At 53.1% G+C, this 25,182-nt stretch overlaps 1 protein-coding gene across 2 annotated transcripts; it reads left to right on the top strand.

Annotated features, from left to right (window-relative positions):
- The first annotated feature begins 784 nt into the window (after window positions 1-784).
- LOC114675908 (SH3 domain and tetratricopeptide repeat-containing protein 1-like) lies at window positions 785-7,367 on the top strand. 2 transcript variants are annotated; one of them, XR_013415866.1, is made up of 4 exons: window positions 785-1,265; window positions 2,440-2,590; window positions 5,292-6,272; window positions 7,226-7,367. XR_013415866.1 is itself a non-coding variant. In XM_077997967.1 (3 exons), exons 1-3 carry the CDS (start codon window positions 1,132-1,134, stop codon window positions 5,433-5,435), a joined length of 429 nt encoding a protein of 142 aa, XP_077854093.1. In that variant the 5' UTR covers window positions 785-1,131; the 3' UTR covers window positions 5,436-6,673. The 2 variants fall into 2 exon arrangements, 1 of the variants encoding a protein (XP_077854093.1); XM_077997967.1 differs by lacking the exon at window positions 7,226-7,367 and having other exon boundaries at window positions 5,292-6,673.
- Window positions 7,368-25,182: the final 17,815 nt, after the last annotated feature.

Raw genomic sequence — 25,182 nt, 5'->3', positions numbered from 1 at the left:
CCCCCCCCCCCGCCTAATTTTTTTTTTTTTTTTTTTTTGTAGAGACAGGATTTCACCATGTTTCCCAGGCTGATCTCAAACTCCTGGACTCAAGCGATCCTCCCGCCTCAACTCCCACAGTGCTGGGATGAGAGGCGTGAGCCACCGCGCTGGCCCGGGCTGTGCATTTGTTTGCATTCTTCTCAAATTAGTTTTCGGTTTCCCTGATTGTCTCTTTGACTCACTGGTTGTTCAGGAGTGTGTAATTTCCACATATTTTTGAATTTCCCACATTTCCTTCACTGTCGATTTCGAGTGTTCGTGCCAGTACAGCTGAAGAACACCTCTGCTTTGGTCTTAGTCCTTCTCCATTCACTGAGGCTCATTTTGTGACCTGGCACATGGTCTGTCATGGGGAATGTCCCATGGGTGCTCGAGAGGACTGTGTATTCAGCTGTTGTTGGGTGGCGTGTGTGACAGATGTCCATTCGGCGTACCTGGTTTCCTGTATTAATCTCCGGAACGTTTCTCACACTAGAAAATCAGAAGCTTTCCACTGTTCCCAGCGCCCTGGCTTTGGGAGAGGCCAGTAAGCCTGTGGCTTGGGAGCCTGGTTGCATGAGAGAAGCATGTGTGGGAACGCCAGGGGCCGGCTTTGAACCCCATTCCCCCAACATGGTGCCGTGTGTGGCAGACATGACGCTTGGCTTTGCTCTCTGCGAGTTCCATCTGTGACAGGGGCTACTTGTGCCCCTGGCTTCATCAGCTCAGGCTGAAGGCGGCCCTGGTCCTGACCAGAGGGACTTTGTGAAGCAGAAATAGATGGCCTGGTGCAGGGGCCGAGCCTGGCCAGGATCTCAGCCCTGGGAGTTGTAAAGAAGGCCGGCCTGTACCATGAGCATCTGTACCAAGCTGTGCCCATGTCACGGTGTGCTTGGCATCTGCCCTTGCACAGGTGCATGGCCTGTCTGCGCTCAGGCTCCCTGCCTATGGGACCCAGGCTCACAGAGGTGAAAGAGGCAAGCATGGCGCAGGGGCCTCCGAGAACAGCCAGCCTCGCTTCAATGCTGGGAGACTAACATCTTCCATTTTGTCTTCTGCCCAGGCCAGCTGCGGGCCGTCCAGTGGCTGTGCTACTTCTACAGCGTCATCATGCCCAGGAAGGCCCAGTGTGTCATCTACCACAAGCTCCAGCTCTTCCTGACCCACAAAGTGGCCGACAAGGTGCTGGAGGGGCAGATCCTGGAGGCCATCAGTCAACTCTACCTGTCCCTGGGCACGGAGTGGTAAGGGCTGGCTTTGCAGTGGTGGAGGTGGGGGCGGGCAGGGCAGGGAGGGGGGCACAGGGAAGCTGGCTCAGGGCGCCATCAGCCCCTCTCCTTTTGATCATTTGGTTCTTTGGCATCAGATGCTTTGAGCTGGTGGGCCTGGGGTCGTCCCAGGGCTGCTGCTGGCCCGTGAGTCCCAGCTTGAGCCTCCCTTGTTGGGTCAAAGGTCATCTCAACCCCAGCAGAGGCAGTACATGCACTCTGGGCTGTTCTTCCTATTATGGTGGCTTTTGTCATCTGATCTTTGCCTGCCCTGAATCTTCACTGCTGGCCTTCATCTGTCCCCTTAAATGTGACCACAGCAGCCACCTGTGGCTTCTCTCCCACAGAAGACAAAGCCAGTTGTGTCACCTCCTTCCCTGGGGCAGGGTTTCAAGGTCTCACGTCCCATATGTGGCCTACTCCCCTTCCCCCAAGCATCCTGACGTGGTGGGATAACCATGGCCCTGGCCACCCCACCCATAGGGCCCAGTGACATTGCTGCAGTCACACCCCCTCGAGTGTTGGACTTACTGAGAGAGCAGGGAAGGAGCCAGATTCCATGGGGACCTGGGAGACTGGCTCCAGTCTTGGCCTCAGGTTCACAGAAGGAAATGGGCCAGTGTGCTAGAGCTATGCTTCTCAAAGTGTAGTCCCTGGACCAGTAGAGCAGCATCCATGTCACCTAGGAGTTTGTGGCAAGTGGGAGTTCTAGGGCCTGCCCCAGGCCTGTGGAGCCGGAAGCTCTGGGGGCAGGGCCAGCAAGCTATAAGGACAGGCCTCCGGGTGACTGTGATGCCTGCACACCTTGAGAATCATCGGCCCAGATAGCCTCTGAACACTAACGGCTCCTGGTGCATCTGGAGAAGACACAGGCCATGTCTGGGAGGCAGGGGAGATGGACTAGCACACTCCTCCTGCCACAGGGCAGCATGATGCTTGATTCCCTCAGAAGGATGTCCTTCATCTTTTCCATGCCTTGTGTGTTCACCCTGGCCCTCCCAGCAGCCTGGGAAGGGCAGAACACTGCACACACAAGAGGGCTGTTCCCAATCTGCACATTCCAGTTCATCTGTCGCCAGACCCACGGGAGGAGGCAGACTGGTTCCAGGAGGATGAGAGCCCTTGTTCTGACACCTGCGTCTGATTCCAGGGCCTACAAATCCGCTCTGGACTACACCAAACGAAGTCTGGAGATTTTCATTGACCTCCAGAGGAAAGAGGAGGCGGCGCATGCCTGGCTGCAAGCAGGGAAGATCTATTACATCCTGCGGCAGAGCGAGCTGGTGGACCTGTACATCCAGGTGAGTGACAAGGGATGCAGGAGGACCCCTGTGCTGTTCACTCTCTGTCCATCCACCCATCCATTCATCCTTCCATCATCTATCTGTTTACCTGCTCATCCTTCTATCCATCAATCCATCATCTATCCATCATCTTCCCATACACCTGTGGGTCCTTCCATCCATCCATCCATCCTTCCATCATCCATCCATTCACCTGTTCATCTTTCCATGCAACCATCCATTCATTCACCTCTCCATCCATCTATTCACCTGTTCGTCCATCCATCCATCCATCCATCCTTCCATCTTTCCATCATCCATCCATCATTCTTCTGTTCACCTCTTGGTCCGTCCATCCGTCCATCCTTCCATCTTTCCGTTATCCATCCAACCATCTTCCATCCATCCATGATCCATCCATTCACCTGTCCGTCCATCCATCCATTCATTCATCATCCATCCTTTTATCATCCATCCATTCATCTGTTCATCCATCCCTCCATCCATTCTTCCATCCTTCCATCATCCATTCACCTGTTCATTCTTCCATCCATCCATCATCCATCCATCTTTCCATCATTCATCCACTCGCCTGCTCATCCTTCCATCCATCCATCCTTCTATCATCCATCCATTCACCTGTTCATCCTTCCATTCATCCATCCATCCGTGCATCCATCATTCATTCATTCCTTTATCATCCGTTCATTCAGCGACCATCCATCCACCTGTTCATCCATTCATCCATCCATCCTTCCATCATCCATCCATTCACCTGTTCATCCTTCCATCCATCCATCCATCCATCCATTCAACCATATATCCATCCATCCATCCACTCATCTCCTGTTCATCCTTCCATCCATCCATCATCCATCCTTTTATCATTCATCCATTCACCTGTTCGTCCATCCATCCGTCCATTCATCCTTCCATCAACCATCCATTCACCTGTTCATCTTTCTATCCTTCCATCCATCCACCATTCATCCATCCACCATTCATCCATCTGTCCATTTATCCATTCATCTGTTTATCTTTCCATCCATCATCCATCCATCTGTCCATCCCTCCATCCACCATTTGTCCATCCTTTTATCCATCCATTCACCTGTTGTTCCATCCATCTGTCCATCCTTCCATCATCCATCCATTCACCTGTTCATCCTTCCATCCATCCATCCTTCATCCATCCATCCATTCAACCATATATCCATCCATCCATCCACTCATCTCCTGTTCATCCTTCCATCCATTTATCCATCCATTCATCTGTTCATCCTTCCATCCATCATCCATCCTTCATCCATTTATCATCCATCCATTCACCTGTTCATCCATCCATCCGTCCATTCATCCTTCCATCAACTATCCATTCACCTGTTCATCTATCCTTCCATCCATCCACCTGTTCATCCTTCCATCCATCCACCTGTCCATTCATCCATCCATCTGTTCATCTTTCCATCCATCCATCATCCATCCATCTGTCCATTCATCCATCCGTCCATCCCTGCAACCATCATTTATCCATCCTTTTATCTATCCATTCACCTGTTGTTCCATCCATCTGTCCGTTCATCCTTCCATCCATCCATCATCCATCCACATATCTATTTATCCATCATCTATCCATGCTTCCATCATCCATCCATCCACCTGTTCATCCATCCATTCTTCCATCATCCATCCACCCACCTATCTACCTATTAATCCATCCCTCCATTCATCTATCTGTCCATTTGTTTATCTATACATTCGTCTATCCACCATCTATCCATCCACATGTACATACATCATCTACCCTCCACCCATCCATACATTATCTACCCACCCATACATACATACAGACATACACACATCATTCCATCCATCCATCCATCCATGCATCCAAGCATTAATCTAGCCACACGCCCATCCATCCATCCATGTGTCTACATCTTCTCATCCATTCATTCATCCATCCACTCATTCCTAAACCACTGCTGAGCACCTGTTGTGTGCCTTTTCCCTCCCTCCAACTGGTTCCCTCACATCCTCCCCCAGTGGCCAGCATCTTTTCCCTGAGGGCAGAGGCGTGGCCCCTCACAGTGCACAGCATCTGCTGGTATACAGCACATGCTCAAATAATGCGACCACTCAGTTAACACACAGAACTTGCTCCAAGCGACACGTGGCACATCTCCTTACAAAATGAATCTATCATAGTGACTGTTTTCAGAGGCTTTCCCAAACACAGTGTGATCTGGAACAAATTGTGAAGCCCACGAGCCTGGTGAAGTTTTCATTATTGAGCACCTGCTGTATACCTCCTTGAGCTGAGGAGAAGGATCAAGAGCTCATGGCCAAGAGGGGACCAGGCCCACCCACAAACACTGCGGATGTGACAGGGATGTGGCAACGCAGAAAGGAGCCAGGGGCTGGGCTCCTAGCAATCTGGGGGCCACGGAGACTGGTTTGAGTGCAGGGGGAGTGGGCTAGGGCTAGCCCTGGTGGTAGGATTCACAGGTATCGGGCTCCTGGGCTGCAGCTGCTCTGTCACCTCCTGTCACTCAGGTGCATCAGTTCATTGTCCTCATGCCAGTGGTGGGGGCAGCCCTCATGCACAGGGTCTGAAAAATGCTCAGGTGTACCTGTAGTGTGTGAGAGGAAGGAGGCTGGCAAAGGTGCGCGTGGCCACCTCACTAGGTGTGGGTCTTGAGGGAACTTCTCCTTTCAGGTGGCACAGAATGTGGACCTGTACACAGGCGACCCCAACCTGGGGCTGGAGCTGTTTGAGGCAGCTGGAGACATCTTCTTCAATGGGGCCTGGGAGCGGGAGGAAGGCATGTCCTTCTACCGGGTGAGCTGGCCTGTGGGCTGATGTGGGTGGGCCTCAGTGGGGCACCTGGAGGCTGAGGTACAGGTGTGGCACGGTAGAGGTCTCCCACCTGGAGGCAGGGCCACCCATGCACATGATGAGTTTCCAAGTGGTCTCACCGGGAATGATATTGACCATGCCCCTGCCCGAGACAAACGCTCGGGGCCTGGACGTGACAATGGTTCTACCCTTGTACCTGATGACCTCAAGCAACCATGAGTGAGAAGTCCTGTCCCCATCTTCCAGATGAGGAAACTGAGGCTCAGAGAGGCACAGGGACATGTCAAAGGACACACAGCATCAGTGGGAGACCCAGGTCTGCATGTACCCCGAAGTGGGACGGCTTCTCCCTTCCTCTGAGCTCACAGTGTTGCTCAGCCCTGGGCACAGATAAATGTGGTGTTTTTAGAGCAGAGAGGAGTGCTGGCTCCCCCCAGTCAGACCCCCGGTGCCCAGGTGGGAGAGGCTGGTCTGAGGCTGTCAGGTGTAGCTGGATGGGCCTCAGGTGACTCTTCAGCCCCCAACTTGGTGTCTGAACTGTGTGTTATCCCAGAGCACAGAGCTGTGTCGAGGTGCAGGGGTAGCTGGGGCATGGGAAGCTCCAAGTACATGTTTGAGCTCTGAGGAGGGCGCTGGGCAAGGTGGGTGCTGTGGGAAACCTGACCCCACCTGCCTGTGTGGTAGGACCAGGCCCTGCCCCTGGAGTGACTACGGGCAACCGCAAGGTGGAGCTGCAGCTTCAGCTGTGCAACAAGCTGGTGGCACTCCTGGCCACACTGGAGAAGCCCCAGGAGGGCTTGGAGTTTGCCTACATGGCCCTAGCACTCAGCATCACTCTGGGTAAGTCCCCTGAGCCCCCACCCTGCCAGGACCCACACTTTGCCAGAGCCCAGCCTCCAGGTCTGCAGGCCAGGAGCTGAAACAGCTGCTGGATTTTCCTGGTCTCCTGTCCAGGCAGGCAGATCTGCCCAACGGGCTTCCCCGTCCGGCTGTGGGGCACAGACCAAGGTCTCTCACGCAGTGCAGAGCTCCCTGCCTGCCTGAGCTCTGCTTCCTCTGCCTGTTCCTGCTGCTGACCACAAGGGCCGCCCAGTGTGCCCTCTGCCTTCCAGACATGCCAGGCATCTCATTGGTCCCTGTGCCAGGCTGAGTGGCACATTCCCTTTCTCTTGTGCCCTTCCCACCATCATCAACCACACAGCTCTCTGGCTGATAAAATCCCAGTTCCCCTTCCAGCAGTCTGCCCCTTAAGGTCGGGCATCCCCTGGTGCTGTGCCAGGGTCATCTGTCCCCCTCCAGAGACAGGGAACCCTAGGCAGGCCACATGCCCCAGCGCCTTGTGCCCCGTGGCCCATTACACAGTAGGTGTGCAGCTGACTCCCCAAGGTAGGGGGCTCTGATCGTGCCACACCCAGGAGGAGTCGGATGTCTCGTCTGTGGGTTGCCTGGAGCCGGGGAGCCCAGGAGCACCTGGACTGCATTTTGGGTTCTCCTGGTTAAAACCAGTGAGCAAAGGCAGGTGGCTCTGTGTAGACACAGAACTGGGCCATCCAAGTCCGACTTTCCAAAGCCTCACAGTAGACAGGGGCAGGCCTTATTAGTTCTGCTTTGCACAAGGGAAAGTGAGTCTGGGAACCTGGAAGGGACTGGCCAGAGCTGCCCAGGTGACCACAGGTGCCTGGAGGCAAGCCAGGCATGCAGCCCGGGGTCTGCATACCTGCTCCTGAGGGGCCTGAGCCCTCCCTGCCCCAGGGAGCCACGTCCTCACACCTGCACCTTTGGCCTGCACCCAGGGGACCAGTGAACGAGCGCATGGCCTACCACGGCTGGCCGCCCTGCACCACCGGCTGGGCCATGGCAAGCTGGTGGAGCACTTCTACCTCAAGGCCCTGTAGCTCTGCAACTCACCGCTGGAGTTCGACGAGGAGACCGTCTACTACGTGAACATGTATCGGTTCTCGGTGACATCATCTTCTATGACCTGAAGGTGGGTGGCAGGGGTAGGGCACGGGGTGTTCCCAGACCCCTTGGAGTGGGATCTCCACCCACACCCCAGAGGCCTGGGTTCCAGCCTTCCTTAGGAATGGCCCAGTGGCCTCCCTGGAGCTCTGCACCCAGCTGGAGGAGCCGGCAAGTTTAGCAGATACAACCAAGCTCCCAAGATTGCCAGGCCCCACCCTCAAGAACTCAGTCTCAGCCAGGGAGGCTGACACATGAGTGGACAATGGTGGCCTCTGGGTAAAGAAGGAGGATTGTAGTCAGGGCGGCCCTCCTGGAGGAGGTGACACCAAACTGAATCTTGACAGTCAAGTGTCAAGTTGCATTTAACAAAGAAAACAGGGTCGGGAGAAGGACATTTCAGAGGACGGCATCATCCTCACATTGAATCCACGTTGCAAGATCCAACCCAAATCCTGGCGCCTCCTCTAGGAAGCCTGCCCAGGGTGCCAGCCTGCACTGAGTAACTCCTTCCTGGAGTCCCGAGACACTTTGAATCTTCACACCACCCAGGAAGGGCTGGGTGGGACCCCAGTGTCTTACCATTGGGTTCACAGACAGGGAAACCCCAGCTTAGGGCAGGTGTAGTGGGGCGGGGGGCCCAGCCAGCCAGGCTGAGACCTTGCTGGGTCGGGTCTGTCTTGAGGGGAGGTGCTGTGCTCCCTCTGCCCCCAGCCCTGCAGGGGTAGAGAGCTGGGACTGGCAGACTCAGACCTGGGGTGTCTCCACCCCTCTGCCCAGCAGGCACCACCCCTCCTCAGCATCGCACCGGCACCTCGTCAGTGCTCCTTAGGGGCTGAGAGGCCAGGGCACTCCAGTCCAGGGGCCAAAATCTTGGGGGCCTTAGAACAACATGAGGAGCTGGGGCAGCCCTAAGACCCCGCCCTGTATCCCCCACCGCAGGCTTGGGGCTGCCCGGGAGGCCCTTGCCCAGTGCTGGCGACACCTGGTGATCAGAAGTGGTCCCTGTGGCCTCCCAAGTCCCAGCCAGACAGGGAGGTGCCAAGTGTCAGACCCAGAGGGACACTGCTCACTGCCCAGGGTCTCTCCTGGGACCCAAGGGGACCGACCTCCCAGAAGAGGCCTTTATCTCACTTGGTCAAGCCTGCCGCCCACTCCCCCTGTCCAGGAGAAAGGAAAGGGCCAAGTAGTACCTGAGAGGCCAAAGTCCACGGTTGAGGTCGAGGGGCAGAGGCCTCCTTCACCTCCTTCCCATGCACAACCTTCCTTCACCTCCTTCCCATGCACAGCCCTCTGGGCCTCATCGTGACTATGCTGTCAGCGCAGGCCAGCTTCCCACAGGGAGGCCCCCTCAGAATTCCCCAAGGGCGGCTGTCTTTCCAAGGCTACACCCTCCTCCTTGTATAGGAGACCCTGGACCCAGGGCCCAGAGGAGTGGGAGAAAAAGCCGGGCTGCATGGGGCCTGGAAGGCTGGCAGAGAAGCAGAGGTAAATGGGCATCTTTGCCGATTGCCTCTAAAATGGGGTCCCCTTTAGTCTACACGTGAGAGTGAGCCCTGGAATAGGGTGGATTAGATGTGTCCTGGCTCAGCCTGCTGCTCATTAGCTGCTTCACACACTACAGGCACATGGAAATGCACACGCAAATGCACATGCACACACAGGCGCCCACACACAGACACGTGCACACACACAGGCACACAAACACGCACAGGCACACACACAAGCACACGCAGAGACATATGCTTTGGCTGGCTCCTTCCTGTTTAGTTGGGAAGCCCCCACCCCTTCAGGAAGCCTTTGCCTTCCATCCCTGGCTGAGTCTGGGGTCTCCTGGGCTTCCCTCTGCCACAGCCCGGGCCACCCTGTGTGGTCAGTGTTCACTCCCAGGTCCCTCAGACTGGGATCAAGGACGTTAGGCTCAGCCACACACCCAGCACAGAGTCCAGTGTTCGGCTGGGCGGGGGCCATTGGATGAGCAGTGGCGGTGACTCGGGACCTTCTCACGCCCCTGCTCTGTGTGTGGGGTGGGGCAGTGAGGGAATGGACTGCTGCGTCTTGGACTTTCTCATTGGCCCTGGGAGCCATCTTGAGATGGCAAAGAGGAACAGGCCAGGCATGGGTCTTAGAGAGGTCCCTTGGGTGACCCCCATGTGGAAGAGGTGCCGGGTGGGGGATGGGAGGGTCAAGGAGTAGGTCTGGGAGACGGCATCCCAACCCAGGGATGGTGAGTTTGAGCCAAAGATGCATTGAAAACAGGAGTGGATGTCTGGGGAGTCACACTCCATCAATATTTCAGGGAACATTGCCAGGGAGGACACCTGTGAGATGGTTTTGTACCTGGCCTGTCCCGTGGAGGGCCTGGAAATGGTCAGCATGGACAGGGGCCAGAGGGGAGCCTGGGTCACTCAACGCTGTGCCCCTGCTGTGGCTTGGAGCCACGAGTCCTGCATGGAACTGTCAGAGCAGGCAGGATCTGCCCTGACCTCAGCCCATGGGGAAAGCAGCCACTGCCTGCAGAGAGGGTGGGACTGGGGCAGGAGGCGTGGGGTGAGTGGGGCATAGGGACACTCAGGAAGGCTTCCAGGGGTGTCAGGGTCATCCCCACCTCCTGCAGCTGAGACCACAGCAGTGTCACAGGCTTCGGGGCTCATGGGGTGAGCCAGCATTGGCTGGACATGTGGAATGACCTGGAGACAGGAACGGCCTCTGGGAAGACGGGCTCCGAGTCCCCCTTTTGCTGAGCATGGCCTGTCCCCTTCAGGACCCGTTTGATGCAGCCGGGTACTACCAGCTGGCCCTGGCAGCCGCCATGGACCTGGGCAACAAGAAGGGCACAGCTGAAGACCTACACGCAGCCGGCCACCATCTCCCACAACTTCCTCCTGGACTGTGAGAAGTTTATCCTCTTCTACCAGAAGGCCAGGACCTTCACCACAGAGCTCAACATCTGCAGGGTCAACCTACCTCCTCTGCCACTCTGCGGGTGGGCCCCCCGGTTGGCCCTCAGCCACCCTCGCTGAGGACAGCATCCAAGGGAATGGGTTTTGTGCAAGGAGGATGGTCTCCTGCCTCTCCTGGTGTCTCCGTGGCTCATTTTCTGGGAAATGGAGGCATGAAAACAGGGTTCAAATAGCAATAAATGTTTTTTTTGCAATAACATACCGAAGTCCCCAGGGCATCCTTCTCTGTGTGCTTCCTGGGCTGTGTCTAGGGGCCAGCTCCTTCCCTGGTGACAGCTCTCTGATCCTGGGGATGAGAAGGACCCTGAGTCCAACAGACCTGGCAGGTCACCATGAGCCTCGGTTTCCTCGGCGGGCAGACGGGAGATGGTGGTGGAACTCCCTGGGCAGCTCCCTGCTCTCCCTGCTCAGAGCTCTTACTGTACGTCTCGTGCCGCCGTTGCCTTTAACCTTCAGGCCACTGTGATCGGATGTGGGGGCTGCTAGTGTCCCTGTTCACCATTGAAGAAATAGAGGCACAGAGAGGTTAGGTGTCTGGCCCACCGTCACACAGCAGGTAGGGGCAGAGACGCAGAGCCCAGTACACTGACCACCACACCACCCTGCCAGCCTGTAGCCTGGATGGTGTCCCCCATTGGGACCCAAAGTCAGCTCCTGGACCTCTCTTGTGGTGTCAGGAGAGCCACAGGCCAGTGAGGGTGGCGAAGGGGATCCCTCACTCAGTGTCCTCTGCTCTCAGATTTGGTTGGGCCGAGCCTGGCCAGTCCCACCTCTGGCCACTGGTCAGCCCTTGCAGGAAGTGAGATGCAGGGATCTCCGCCTGTGTAGACGCTGCTACCCAGTATTGAAAGCCTTATCTGGGCTGACCCCAGCCATCCCCACATGCCCCTCCCCTTCCGGCCCCTGGCCCTCATCCTAGTCCCAGGAATCCCAGGTTTTCCTTCTTGGAATCTCTTGGCCCCAGGGAACACGGCTCACACGGTCTCTTTGCCAGTTTACGCAAGAAAACCGAGGTTCAGAGACTATGGGTGTCCCACGTGATTCTCACATACACTGCACTCTCCCAGGCCCCTTTTTTACACACTTTAAATGAGGTGACTTTCACATCGCATGCAATTAACTATTTCAACGCAATTAATGTGGTGGCATTTGTGCATTCACAGTCTTGTGCAACCACTCTCGCCATCTAGTTTCGAAATGTATTCATCTCCCCAAAAGAAACCTCCCATCCTCACTAAGCAGTTACCCCACCTTGGTATCCCCCAAGCCCCTCGTTTAACGGAAGGGGAAACTGAGGTCCGGAGAGAGACTTGCCAGTGGGCGGAGCTCTGATAATAAGGAATCAGGCACCCATCTGCTGGTTCAGTCCTGGGTTGGTTTTCCACCCAGCAGAGGTGACAGAATCAAGAGGTTCTGGGACCCCATGCTTGCAGCCAGAGCCCTACCCTGAGCCTCCCCACCAGGGGGCAGCAGAGAGCTTTCCAGAACCAGCCGCGGGGCTGGCAGGAAGCAGCAGCTCAGAGCTGCTGACAAACCTCATGTAGACCCCAGATCGCCGTCTCTGTGGGTTGGGCTTGGGAATTGGAGAGGAGGCCGCATGATTGGAAACGTGAAGACAGCACGGCCTGGCTGGAGCAGCTGGAAGCGCCGTCACGTTGACTGAGGACACAGACCTCCTGCCTACTGGGCCGGGCCTGCAGCCATTCTTCTCGGGGTGGGGCCCCCAGGTCCGGGTTGTTCTTGGTCCCCGACCTGCCTCAGAGTCTGGGGAGCTTTGGAACTCTGCCTCCCCATCTCCACCCACCCTGACTGGTGCCATGAGGGGCCTGGATCCTGGGATCCTGTTCCTCTTGGGCAGCAGAGACTGGGGGACCAGAGGAGATGATGGGTCTTCAAGCCCCACATTCAAACCCCAGCCCACCACTGACAGTCTGGGGGTTCGGGATGAGGGAGTTGATGTCTCTGAGCCCCAGTTTTGTCTCCACTAAAATGAGGCCGACATACTGGGGCAGAGTGCCAGTCCCCGGGCTAACAGAGACCTGTTTCCTACTGAAAATACCTCTTACTTCTAGGAACAGCTCCAACAACCACACTAGAGAACACTCTCCCCAGGCCAACTTGTCAGAGGCAGGTGAACCAGAGAGACTCCATCTTGAATGGGGGCTGGGTAAAGGGATGCTGAGACTTACTAGGCCGCATTCCCAGGAGGCTAGGCATTCTTAGTCACAGGATGAGATAGGAAGTCGGCACAAGATACAGGTCATAAAGACCTTGCTGATAAAGCAGTTTGCAGTAAAGTCGGCCAAAGCCCACCAAACCCAAGATGGCCACAAGAGTGACCTCTGATTGTCCTCACGGCTTATTATATGCTAAATATAATGCATTAGCTGCTACAAGACACTCCCACCAGCGCCACGACAGTTTACAGATGCCATGGCAACATCTGGAGGTTACCCTACGTGGTCTCAGAAGGGAGGGCAGAAACTCTCAGTTCTGTGAATTGCGCACCCCTTTCCTGGAACACTCATGAATAGTCCAAAACTTGTTTAGCATATGATCAAGAAATAACCATGAAAATGGGCAACCAGCAGCCTTTGGGGCCACTCTGCCTATGGAGCAGCCATTCTTTCTTTTCTTTTTCTTTTTTTTTTTTTTTTTAGATGGAGTCTTGCTCTGTTGGCTGAACTAGAATGCAGTGACATGATCTTGGCTCACTACAACCTCCACCTCTTGGGTTCAAGCGATTTTCCTGCCTCAGTCTTCCTAGTAGCTGGGATTACAGGCACCTGCCACCACGACCAGTTAATTTTTTGTATTTTAATGGGGACAGGGTTTTGCCATGTTGGACCAGGCTGGTCTCGAACTTCTCACCTCAGGTGATCCACCTTCCTCGGCATCCCAAAGTTATAGGATTACAGGAGTGAGCCGCTGCGCCCAGCCAGAGTAGCCATTCTTTTATTCCTTTTCTTTCCTAATAAACTTGCTTTCACTTTATGGACTCGCCCCGAATTCTTTCTTCTGTGAGATCCAGGAAACCTCTCTTGAGGTCTGGATCGGAACCGCTTTCCAGTAACAAACTTGCTTAACCTCTCAGACCCTTCGTCTCTTCATCTGTAACCAAAGACAAAGCCTCCCACGAGGTTCCAAAAGTGTGGAGAGAATGCATGGGAAACGAGGGGCACAGAGTTGGTGTGCAGAACCATATCACAGACTGGGTGTCAAGCCACTGTCATACTGGAAGTAATATCATGCTCTCCCCCACAAGTTATGAGGAACAATATCATAGGGGGGTGTGTACCTTCTCCGGTAGTGGGAGTAGTATCATCATCTCTTCCTTTAGATGACAGAAACAATATCACAGGTGGGTGTACACCCCGTGTGTTTTTGGAAGCAATGTCATTCTCTCTTCTTCTAGGTTTTACGATTCATATCACAGGTGGGGTGTACACCCCTTGTTATATTGGATGGAGTCTCATCCTCTTTCAACCTGTATCTTTAGAACAATATCTCATGGGGGTTGTATATCTCTTCAATATTGTTAGTAATACCATCTTCTCCTTTCCTGGATATAAGAAACAATATCACAGGAGGTGTGTACACCCCTTGCAATGTTGGTAGTAATATCATCTCTCCCCTGTGGTTATTAAGGACAAAATCCCAGGGTGGCTGTACGGTTCCTACTTTATTGGGAGTAATATCATCCATTCACCCCCTGGATATCAGGAACCATATCACAGAAGAGGTGTCCACCCCCTTCGATATTATCACCCATGTCATATTCTTCCCGCCTGGATATTAGGAACGATACCCCGGGGTTGGGGGCGGTGTACACCCACTGCGATATCGAAAGTAAAATCAGCCTCTTTCCCGCTGGATATTAGGAACTCTATCACAGGTGTGGGCGCACCTTCTGGGATATTGGGAGTACTATCAGGCTCCACACTGCTGCATATTAAGAACAACATACAGGGGGCAGGGTGGTTACACCCCCTGTGATATTGAGAGCAATATTCTGGTCTTACCCCTGTACATTAGAAACTACATCACAGGGGTCTGTACACCTTCAACGATATTGGGATTCATGTTACCCTCTCCCCCACTGAATGTCAAAAACGATATCACATAAAGGTGTACACCCCCTGCGATATGGCCAGTAACATCATCGTCTCTACCTTTGGATACTAGGAACAACATCACGGAAGGTGTGTACACTCCACTGCAATATTGGGCATAATGTTATCCTCTCTTCCCCTGGATATTAGAAACGATATCCCTGGTGGAGGGAGATGGAGTACATTAAGAACAACATCACTGGGTGGGTGTACTCCCCCTGCGATATTGGGTGTAGTATCATCCTCTCTTCCCTAGGATATTAAGAATAATATCACAGGAGGGGTATACAGCCACAGTCCCTGTGTTATTGGGAGTAATAGTGTCTTCTCCCACTCTAGATATAAGGAAAAATATCCCAGGGTTTGTGTACATCCCTTGCGATATTGAGTATATTGTCATCGTCACCCAACATGGATATTAGGTGCAGTGTCTCAGGGGGGTGTACACCTTCTTCGATATTGGGAGTAATATCATCCCCTCCCCACAGGATCGTAGGCTAAATATCGAAGGGGTTTTACCACTCGTGCGATATGGGCAGTAATATCATGCTATCCCCACCTGGATGTTAGGAACTATATCACAGGCGGCTATACACTTCTTGGCATATTGGGAGTCTTATCATCCTCTCCCATCTTGGATATTATGAAAAATATTAGAAACGAGGTGTACACCTGCTGAGATATTGAGAGTAATATTATGCTCTCCTCTTTGGGATATTAGGAACAATATCGCAGGAGGTGTGTGCAAACCCTGCGATATTGGGAGTAATATCATTCTCTCCCCTTGAATATAAGAAACAATATCACAGGAGGATGTACTCCCCCTGTGATACTAGGAGTCATATCATGTTGTTTGGAACAATAGCACAGTGGGTGTGTAAAATCCCTGCGATATTGCCACTAGTATTATCTTCTCCATCCCAGGATATAAGGAACAATATCACAAGGTGATGTACACCCCTGTGATATTGGGGGTAATATCTTCCTCTTCCCTGCTGGCTTTTACTAATATCTTCCTCTCCCCGGCTGGATGTGAGGGAAAATATCACAGTGGAGGTCCACGCCCCTTGCGATATTGGGAGTAATATCATCCTCTCGTACCCTAGATAGAAGGAACAAGATGATCGAAAGGATGTACACACACTGCGGTAGTTTCAATAATGTCATCCTCTACCCCCTGGTTATTAGGAAAAACATCATAGAGGAATGTACACTTTCTGCAATATTGGGAGTAATATCATCTTCTCCCTGCCGGATATGAGGAACAAGCCTATTATTAATATATATAATAAAAATTAGTAATCATCGACATTAATAATGACAAAGATACTAAATATTAATACTGATTCAGAATATTAACGATGAGTATTAATAATATTAACACTATTAATAAAATAATGATATCAACAATTAATCTTACTTAAATCAATACTAAGTGATGCTGGCAAAAAACAATAATATTAAAAATTAGTAACATTAATAAATGATATAATTATTAAAAATTAATTTTTGTCATCCAATATCTATTTTAAATAATTATCCATATTAATGGTAAAATATTAATTAATAGTATTATTGATAATTATTACAATCGATTCTTGATGTTTAAGAATTATATCACTGTTTCCTGAGCAATACACTGAAGGTGTAAACCCGTCTGTGAAAGAGTTCATTATTTCCAGAGGGGGAGACGATATTACTCACAATATCTTAAACAGGCTATGAGTCCACCATGGCTCCCAATAGCCAAGGGGAGGAGAGGGGGTGGCTATTGGGCCCCACCTCGCGGGGCCTCTGCAAAGCCTCTACCTGGGCTTCAGCTCCCACCCCGGCACCCTCCAATCTTTTCACACAGACTGGAGAGCTATCTATAAAAAACATTCATCTGATCCATTGAAAACTCTTTGCTCACTTCAAGTACACGTCAAGCCTTTCTCGAGGTTCCCTGCTCCGCCTGGTTCTGACACCAGGTCCCGCTCTAGCTCCAGCCACCCCAGGTCCTCCTGGGGCCTCTGGATATGCTGGCCGCTGTGTGCATCACATTCAGGCACAGTGATGGGCGGCAGAGCGACCCCCAAAGGAATCCCGGTCCCAATCCCTGGAACCTGGGACTGTTCCCTCATGCGGTGATAAAGGTGAATTCTGAGGACAACCCAGGTGGGCCCTAAGTGCCACTACCTGCATCGGCAGATGAGGGGTGCAGAGGCTGAAGGCCCTGGAGCAGGATGCTGCACACCCACATGGGAGGAGGCGGCGCCAGGGAACAAGGCGTGCAAGGCCCGCATCTCTGCGCACCTGAATGGGCCACGAGGGCCTCTCCTGGAGCAAACACTCTGGTCTCAGTCCATGGCTCCTGCCCTCCATAGCTGTGGGAGAGTGAGTATTATTTTCCAGCCCCAGGTGTGTGGTCAGGGTCTCAGCGGCCACGGGACACACACAGGCACCTTCCTCAGCTCTGACCCAGAGGGAAATGTCATTTCCTCAGGAAAACGCCGCCTGGTTTCTAGGAGTGCAAAGTTCCCTCTGTCAGGGGCTCTCGGGGCACCCCATGTCCTCTCTTCATAGAAATCAACCCGGTGTCTCTCCCTGCAGTTACCTCGTGGTTATTTCACTTGCAGTCCGCACTAGGCTGCAAATTCCATGAGGGCAGGAACTGTGGGCTAGGCTTACACCACTGCACCATCAACAGCACCCGGCCGAGCCCAAACAGCAGGCGCTCAAGAAATACTTGTCTCTGAATGACATAAGCACAGTATTCCTCAGCCAGTCGTCTGTCCGTCCGTCCGTCCGTCCGTCCTGGTCAAGGGCTGATCCTGCAGGATTCCCTAACTGGCCTCCATGGGACTCAGCCAAGAGTAAAAACATGAAGTGGGGGTGTGGACTTGAGACTGGGAGCCACATGAGAGTCTGTGCATGAAAGTTTAACACCCACTGGGAAATTTTCACTTGAGTACCTCGGATGAAATTTAAAAGCGCACTTTGTTGAATAAACATAGGCTTGATTAAACCATTCCAACCTATGCTTCGTTTTTTGACAGATTCTTTTCTTCCCAAAATAATTGGTTGATGTATTCAAAACTGAATACGGGCTCTAGTTAGAGGGCCACTTTGCATTGTGTAGAAGCCGAGATGGGGAGAGAAACAGGCAATGGGAAGAATTCCCGTCTTTGTGCTTAGGAAGGACGGAGGACAGAAACCCGTCAAGGGTCCAAAGAGCCCACAACTGCCTTCTTGAAGGGCCAGTGTAGAATTCTGAGGGTTTCACTGTTCCACCTGTACTGGGTGGGTCTCTAATTGCGATCTAAGACTTAAGATGCCGTAAGGCTTTAAGACTTGCCCTTTGTCTTAGAGAATCCTGGGCATGGGAAGGAAAATGTGGGTGGGGCATCAGGATCCCCAGAGGCACAAAGCCTCATGGGTTATTTTTCCAACTGAATCTCCCCCGCAGCCCATCCTGAGGTGGGGAATTACTGTCACTCATTCAAAGAATGACATCCATCGCTTAATAGCAAAAGAATTCTGCAGGCAAAGCAGCTCTCCCAAGAGGCTGATTTGTGCCCGAGAGTGTCTGAGTTCTGGTCCCGCCAGGCTGCTGCTGTGGGTGCGTGGAACAGCGCAGCCCTGACACCTGAGCCACGCCCACGACCGTGTGCTCCTCTCAGTGTAAACGCAGTGACAGCTGGGATGGAAGAATCCGCCTTTGCTGGAGCTTAGATACAGCTTTCCTGAACTCTCTCCTCATTACCTAGATGGCATCTGAAGCCTGAATTAGCTTCTAAAAATAGCAAGTCACTCCAGCAGTGACTCGGGCAATTAGTCAAAGTAGCACTGACAAGAAAAAGGCCGATCCCAAGCATGGCCCTGCGTGGACAGCAGCTGTGAGTGGCACTCGTCAGGCAGAGCCTGTGACCTCAGCCATTCTTGCCACACAATGGGATGCGCCTGGCAGATACAACCCACTGAAAGGGCACACACACGATCCTGCTAGGAAATTCCCCAAGGAGTCCCATGGGAGCGAGAGCCCCAGGCTACAGTTCAAACATCACCAGCACTTTGCTCTGTGGGTGTAAAGAACTATAAATTGGTGGTGAAAGATAAGGTGGCGTTTGCTACAGCGTTAAGGTAGGAAAAAGCCACTGACTTCTCTGTGAGAACCACCTTGCTCTGTGAATCTGCAGGGAGACCAGTTTTCCCATGACTGGTATCCCTCACGACAGCCGAGCCTCTACTGAAGTCGGTGGCCAGACGGGGCAGGGGGTGGGGGTCCCGCCCCTGCTACAGCAAGGGACCTGCAGCAAAGCACAGCCGCTGGCCGGGGTAGTGCTGCGCCGCATGTGTGGACATCTACAAGGTGCTAAAGGAGAGCGAAGCCAGCGATGGCTGGAACCCAATGGCATTCAATGAACAGGGGTCAAGCACGGGGCCCAAGAAAGTCCAGGGAACGAGTCGGGGCCAGCCTCTGCAAGGGAACTGGGCCAGCACAGCACCAGGGAACGCAACAAGGAGAAGTCCAGGAAAGAGATGGCCCTCAGCTCGAGTGTGAGGCACAGGAGGCTGCAGCCGACCTCATGGCCCCTCTGCTCCCTTCCCTGCACTGGAAGTCAGTTCTGAAGAACCCGGAACAGAACTGCTGTTTTCCGAGGTTCTGTGCCAAGCTGAACTAAGGAGTCTCCAACAGGGCTGGGAGTTTTCACCGCAAACTCCGGAGGTGGTTTGGACGTGAACATCTAAGGTAAAGGCCAGCGGCTGCTCTTCAGAAGGCACCAGGCAGCCAAGCCACTGATACGACCCTACTTGCCAAGATGGCCACCGTCCCGTCTGCAGCTGAGTGAGGACCCTCTCTGCAGCAAAGGCCTGTGGAACTCCCACAGGTCCTCATGTCCAGTTCATGACCATAGAGGTGGGTCAGCTTATCAGGGACCGGAGGGGCCACCATGCGGGTGTCAGCACCACGCCCATGACCGGCAGGATCCACTCCTCCCAAAGCACATGTTGGTGAAGCTACCTGCCCAGGAGGGCTTGCTTTCAGCTCTCTCAAGAACCTCTCGTCTCACCAGGAAGGCTGTGGTTCCAGGCAGCGGCCCCCAGTGGACACGGCTGTGTCCCAGAGCTCGTACATACCAGGCACTCAAACCCCTTTCTGCGGGCTCCCACAGCTGGCCCTGCAGCCTCGCTAGTCAACGCAGGCAGGAGAGGCAGGCTCCAGAGAAATGGTGCTCACCGCTCCCCTAGTCTAGGTACGATAGAGACAAGACCCCGAGGACTGAATATATCATCTCACTTTTAATCAATAAAGACAGATTCTCCCTAAGGCAGAGAAGCTAAAAAATTTACCCTGTTCTGTCCAGTGTGACCGACATAAAGTCAAGCTAATAAAGAGTGGGGGTGGGGGGTGGAAAAGAGTAATAATAAATCTGGCTCATTCTTAGCACAGAAGAAACAAATTGCTAAAATAAGTGAAAGAAAGCAATGGGAGGAAACGGGGTTCTCTTACCCAGACAACAGCATTCAGGCCAGTGTCAGCGCCCAGGCTTATTTCTGTGCCCGGGACATTGTTGCTAATCGTGGCTGGCACTACACACAGGGGGATGCAAAGCTCCTGGCGGCGGCCTCACACCTCGGCCATGTCGCACGCGCTCTTGTAAGCCTGAAGCAGCAGGGCCAAGCGGTTAGCGGGGGGTGCCGGGTGCTCACCTGCCAGCCCCAGGGCCTGCGCTGCGGTCCAGGAAGGGACAGAAGGGGCCTGAATCACCAGGGGAAGCCGGTTCATGCGGGTCAAGGGGCCGAGGGGAGCTCTGGAGGCCGTGCGGTAGCAGGACAGGCCTCAGCGACACAGGGGGCTGCCTGGGCACAGCCCAGGTCCTCGTGAAAGGGGAGGCCTGCAGGCAGCACAGCAGGGTGGGTGTGAGGCAGGCAGCAGCGCAGGTTGTAGGCAGTGGCGAGTTAGTCACGAGCGGGACAGCTCAGCTCTCGGCATCTCATCGTGGGTAAGGGAGGCCAGGGCGATCAGCAGGTTGAAAGGCAAAGCCAGTCCTATAGCTTTCTGCAGGCAGGCCACGACCAGTGCGATGGGGCCCACAGCTGTAAGGACCACACCAAGTGACAGCCTTCATCGTGCAGAGGCAGCCTCCACGCTCAGGCAGGGAAGGAGGCATGCAGCTGGATTACCGGCGGGCCACACTCAGCCCCACGCCACATCTCTGCTCACCAGCAGGAAGCCACACACAAAGCCACACAGGCGAGCAAGAGCCCGAGTTGCTGCTCTGGGGTTCCACTGGGAAATGGGTTCTGGTGTCAAAAAGGGGAGCGGTTCCGAAGCCCATGTGCACCGGGGTTTTCCAGACTCCACCTCAACGTGATAACCAAGGTAACAGCAGGACAGGTCTACACGCTCACTGTTCCCACCTCCAAGCGGCCCCACACAGCAAGGTATTTTTGTCATCCACTTGGCGGCAAAACCAACTGTTTATGGACTTGGACTTGTCCCTCTTACTGTGAATATCCCCACATGTGCTGCAGAAATGCTACTGTTGGGACGCAGGGCCGGGCACACATCGCCCCAGGAGAGTTGAACAGTGAGCGACCCAGGCTCTGCAGCCCTGGTGCAACCCAAAGCATTGTGGGCCGAGGGCTTCGGACAGTGGGTGGAGATCTGTGGCAGATGAGTTCACAGCGTGGTGGGTAGGAGGGTAAGGTGGATGGGTCAGTGCTGGGCGACCATGAGGTGAGCTGTGAGCAGGGTCCCCCACACCCCATGGCATGGCCTCCACGTCCTCCCAGGCCCAGCACATGCCCAGCTCTTGGGCTGCTCTGTACAGGCTCTGCCTTGCAGGCTCTGGCCATGGCAGTTTGCGCAGGACTTCAATCCAAAGGCCAGCCTGCTTGCCAGCCAGAAACACTCATCTGGGGGATACTCCCTGGTCTGGTGCCCAGGATGTGGCCCCGTCAGCACCACCAACCATGTGGGGGGCTCCTTAGGCTTTCCAGACAGGTGATGTCACTCCTTTCCTGGGGAATACCCTAGCTCAGGACTGACCAAGACTGGCTGCGGGGAGCTGGTTGCGTCTCCAAGAAGCCCTCACCGGAAGCCGGAGGGTGTGTGGAACCTGGTGCCTGAGGCACACAAGAGGGCAGGTGGGGGAGGTCTCGGCTCCTTAACTCCACATTGAAATCTGTGGGAATGGCCACATTGCTGCAAATCCTCTCTCCCCTCTTCCCTATCGCTCCTCTTCTCCTTCCTTCAGTCTCCAAAAAAGGAGAGGGAAGCTTCAAGACAGGGGAGACCCTGCCCAGAAAAGCATAAAACTCTCAAGACCGAACACAGCCGGGCCCCTGGGTCTGTGGTGGGGCCACTATGACAAGGAATTACTCACAAGGCTGTGGTCACCATCACCTTCGTGACACCTGACAGCAGCGTGGCACCCACCTACTGTGTTTCTGATGTGACCTGATCAAGCTTACAGGACAGAGTAATGCACCAGCCAGTGCTAGGGAATGAAAGGAGTCCAACAGAAACTCCCTGCAGCCATATCCTGAGAATGTGTAACACCTGCTCTGAGGTATTTCATTCATTCTGTTCTGCCCGGAAGACCCACTCACCAGCACCGCATAGATTCTGAGGGGTTGTGGCGTCATCTAAGCATCAATGCTGGCAAGAAGGAAATCACGAGTGAGGATGACGACTTCACCACATCAGATCCGCCCAGGGCTGCGTCCTGGGCACAACACGGCCACGTCCTGAGCCAGACTCCTACTATGGAACCCGCCCTGTGCTTGGAGGGACATTCCGCAGCGTCCCTTGCCTCCAGCCCCAGAGGCTGGAAGCATCCCTTCTCCCAGTTCTAACCAGAAACCTCCCTGGACGGTGCAAACATCCCCTGGGGCACAATCACCCCATAAGAATCACCGAATTTACTGAACAACTGGAGCCATCCACAGACCCCAAACATAAATGCTGCCCAGGGCCAGGCCATGAGTCACAGGGCACAGAGGGTGTGGCCAGACAGGGAAGAGACGCTCACTCCCACCCATCCTCAGCCTCTGACGGCTGCAGGACAGTGGCTGGAGCGACCCGGAGCCATCCACATCAAGTCACCTCACGCCCTCATGTCCTGAGTTCGTCACCAGCTCCTGTTCTACAGCCAGACAAGCCCAGTTCAGACCCCAATCCAAACCTTCTCAGGATTCATCCTGTTTGGCCGTCAGTAAACAGGACTCTGGAGAAAACAGCTGCCATGTTCACATCTCGGTCCCTCTCCCTTCAGGGGTCCACAGAGGGACCCTCAGCAGCTTTCTCATCCCTGTCCTGGCTCCCAAGCAGCTGTTGCATTCGCCAGGGTGACCTTGATCGGCCGGCGTCACTCACCCATCACGAGACTAGAACCACAGCACTCCCAAGACAGCCTCATTTCTCGGAGCTCAGGATCAGAAGGGCAATGAGGACACACACATACACTTACCAAGGTGGCTGTGCCTGGCCAACGGGAGCCTCAACTAACTACACGCTCCAGTTCTTTCTCTGTTGTAATCAGTTAACTTAAGGCCCAGCGCGGTGGCTCATCCCTGTAACCCCTGCACTTTGAGAGGCCAAGACAGGGGGACTGCTTGAGCCCAGAAGTTTGAGACCAGCCTGGGCAACACAGGGAGACCTCGTTTCTGTAGAAATAAAAAAAAAATAGATGCGCACAGTAGCATGCACATGTAGTCCCAGCTACTCAGGAGGCTGAGGTGGGAGGATTGCCTAAGCCTAGGAGGTGGAGGCTGCAGTGAATCATGATTGCACCACTCCATTCCAGCCTGGGAAACAGAGTGAGGACCTGTCTCAAAAAAAAAAAAAAAAAGAAAGAAAAGAAAAGAAAGAAAGAAAATGAAATTGTTTAACCTAGCTTTGAGAAACTCGAATGAATGAAAAACTGAATTTAAAACAATCGCATAATAAATCACACAGTCCCTCCAAGGGAAGTCAAAGGGGGTGGAACTGATCATTTGTGGGGTGTTTGCCTCACGTATTTTGGTTTTCAAATTTTGACCCTACACATTTGTTACATATTTACAATCTGAAAAACAACAAATAGAAAGTTATTTATAGCGGAGGACTCTGGAATTAAAGAGAGATTTTTTTCATGCCTGAAAGTGTACATCACATACCACAAGGACCTATGCTTTGTGTGGAAACTTGAAAATAAAAAAAGTCACAGGGAGCTCAACACCAGCTTTGTCCCACATCTTTCAGATGCTCAGCTAACTGCAGTGACTGCTCTCAAATTCTCCACCCATTCCCTCTGGGCAAGATCCAATTAGGTAACAATTAGGGAAAAAAGAAGCTTCAATCCCTCCCACTGCCCATCCAACTTTCACAGACCCAAAAATTCAGCTAAAGCTGGTGAAAGAGCAGGGAAAGCCATGCTGGAATCCCCTCTTTGAAACAAGACACTCATGTTCATGTTCCCAGCGTGAAGGTCAGCCCAGAGCCGGGCCCGCCCCGCAGCAGCAAAGCCGTGACACCCGTCACTGGGAAAACAGAAGCAACATCTAGGTCAGAGATTAGTGACTGCCAAAAATAAGGTGAAAATTGCCCCCAAAGCCAGTGAACACGGGAAAACCTGGGCAGGTTTCCTTCGCAAAGAAAGTGAAGAGAGTTTAAGATGCTCAGAAAAGCAAGAAACGAGTGCTAAGCGTTACTTACTATAGGTGCTGTATGTTAAATACTTTTTTTTATTTACCAGTGCCAGAAATAAGTTTCATGCCAAGGGTTTCCAAAAAAAAAGAAAGAAAGAAAGAAAAACTGAAAAATATTCCTGAGAACTAAGTCGCACAAGAAAAATTAAAACTTGAGAATTAGTGAAAAATTTTAGATATTAAAATTTAAAAAAAATGAAATGCTTCCTGCATTAGGTACGCATCTTCAGACTCCTACGTGAATAGCCAGGAATGGCGGCACGTGCCTGTGGTCCCAGGTACTCGGGAGGCTGAGGTGGGAGGATCACCCGAGCCCAGGAGGTCGAAGCTGCAGTGAGCCGAGATCGCAACACTGCACTCAAGCCTGGGTGACAGAGTAAGACCTTGTCTCACAAAGAAACAAAACAAAACAAAACAAAAAACCAGAAGAATATATTTCTATGTTTTATTATTGTCTCTTGGCAAAATACTCAATTAGCCCCAATATTGCCTTAGATGTAACTTAACATCCCCAATTTACAAAGGGGAAAATGAGGTCAACAGCCAAGACCAAAGAGATAACAAATGCAATGGTGCGTTCAGAACAATGACTACAATTATAAAATATTCGGTTCAATTTCTACCCTCAGCATCAAGGCAGGGGTTCATCATAATGGGTATTGGAGGCTTAAAGAAATGTAGGCTCAGCATTTACAAAAAAAAAAAAAAAAAAAAAAGCGGATTTTAATGCTGGTGCCATCACAGGAGAGTGCGGCCCAGCCCTCCTCAGCACTGCAGGTACTCACGGGCACTCCCGGGGTATTGGCCACGCTCCGTCCCCACCGGTGGCCACACAGAAGAGGCGGTAAAACTTTTTTGAGAATGAGATAAAAAATGTTCAGAGTCTAAAAACGTAATTTTCTGGGGGTGGGGGGAATAACGAGAAGCTCTCATTCATGGTATTTGTAAAAGGCTGTTTCTAGCGCACTGGTAGATAAAAAGGGCCGGGGCCCTCGGGTTAGCGTCAGCCGGCGCCCGCCTGGTGGGGCGCACACGGAC

The sequence above is a fragment of the Macaca mulatta genome, chromosome 3, assembly GCF_049350105.2.
Source record: "Macaca mulatta isolate MMU2019108-1 chromosome 3, T2T-MMU8v2.0, whole genome shotgun sequence".
Taxonomy (NCBI): Eukaryota; Metazoa; Chordata; class Mammalia; order Primates; family Cercopithecidae; genus Macaca; species Macaca mulatta.
The sequence above is the reverse complement of the archived record's forward strand: the minus strand, read 5'-3'. Positions and strand labels throughout refer to the sequence as shown.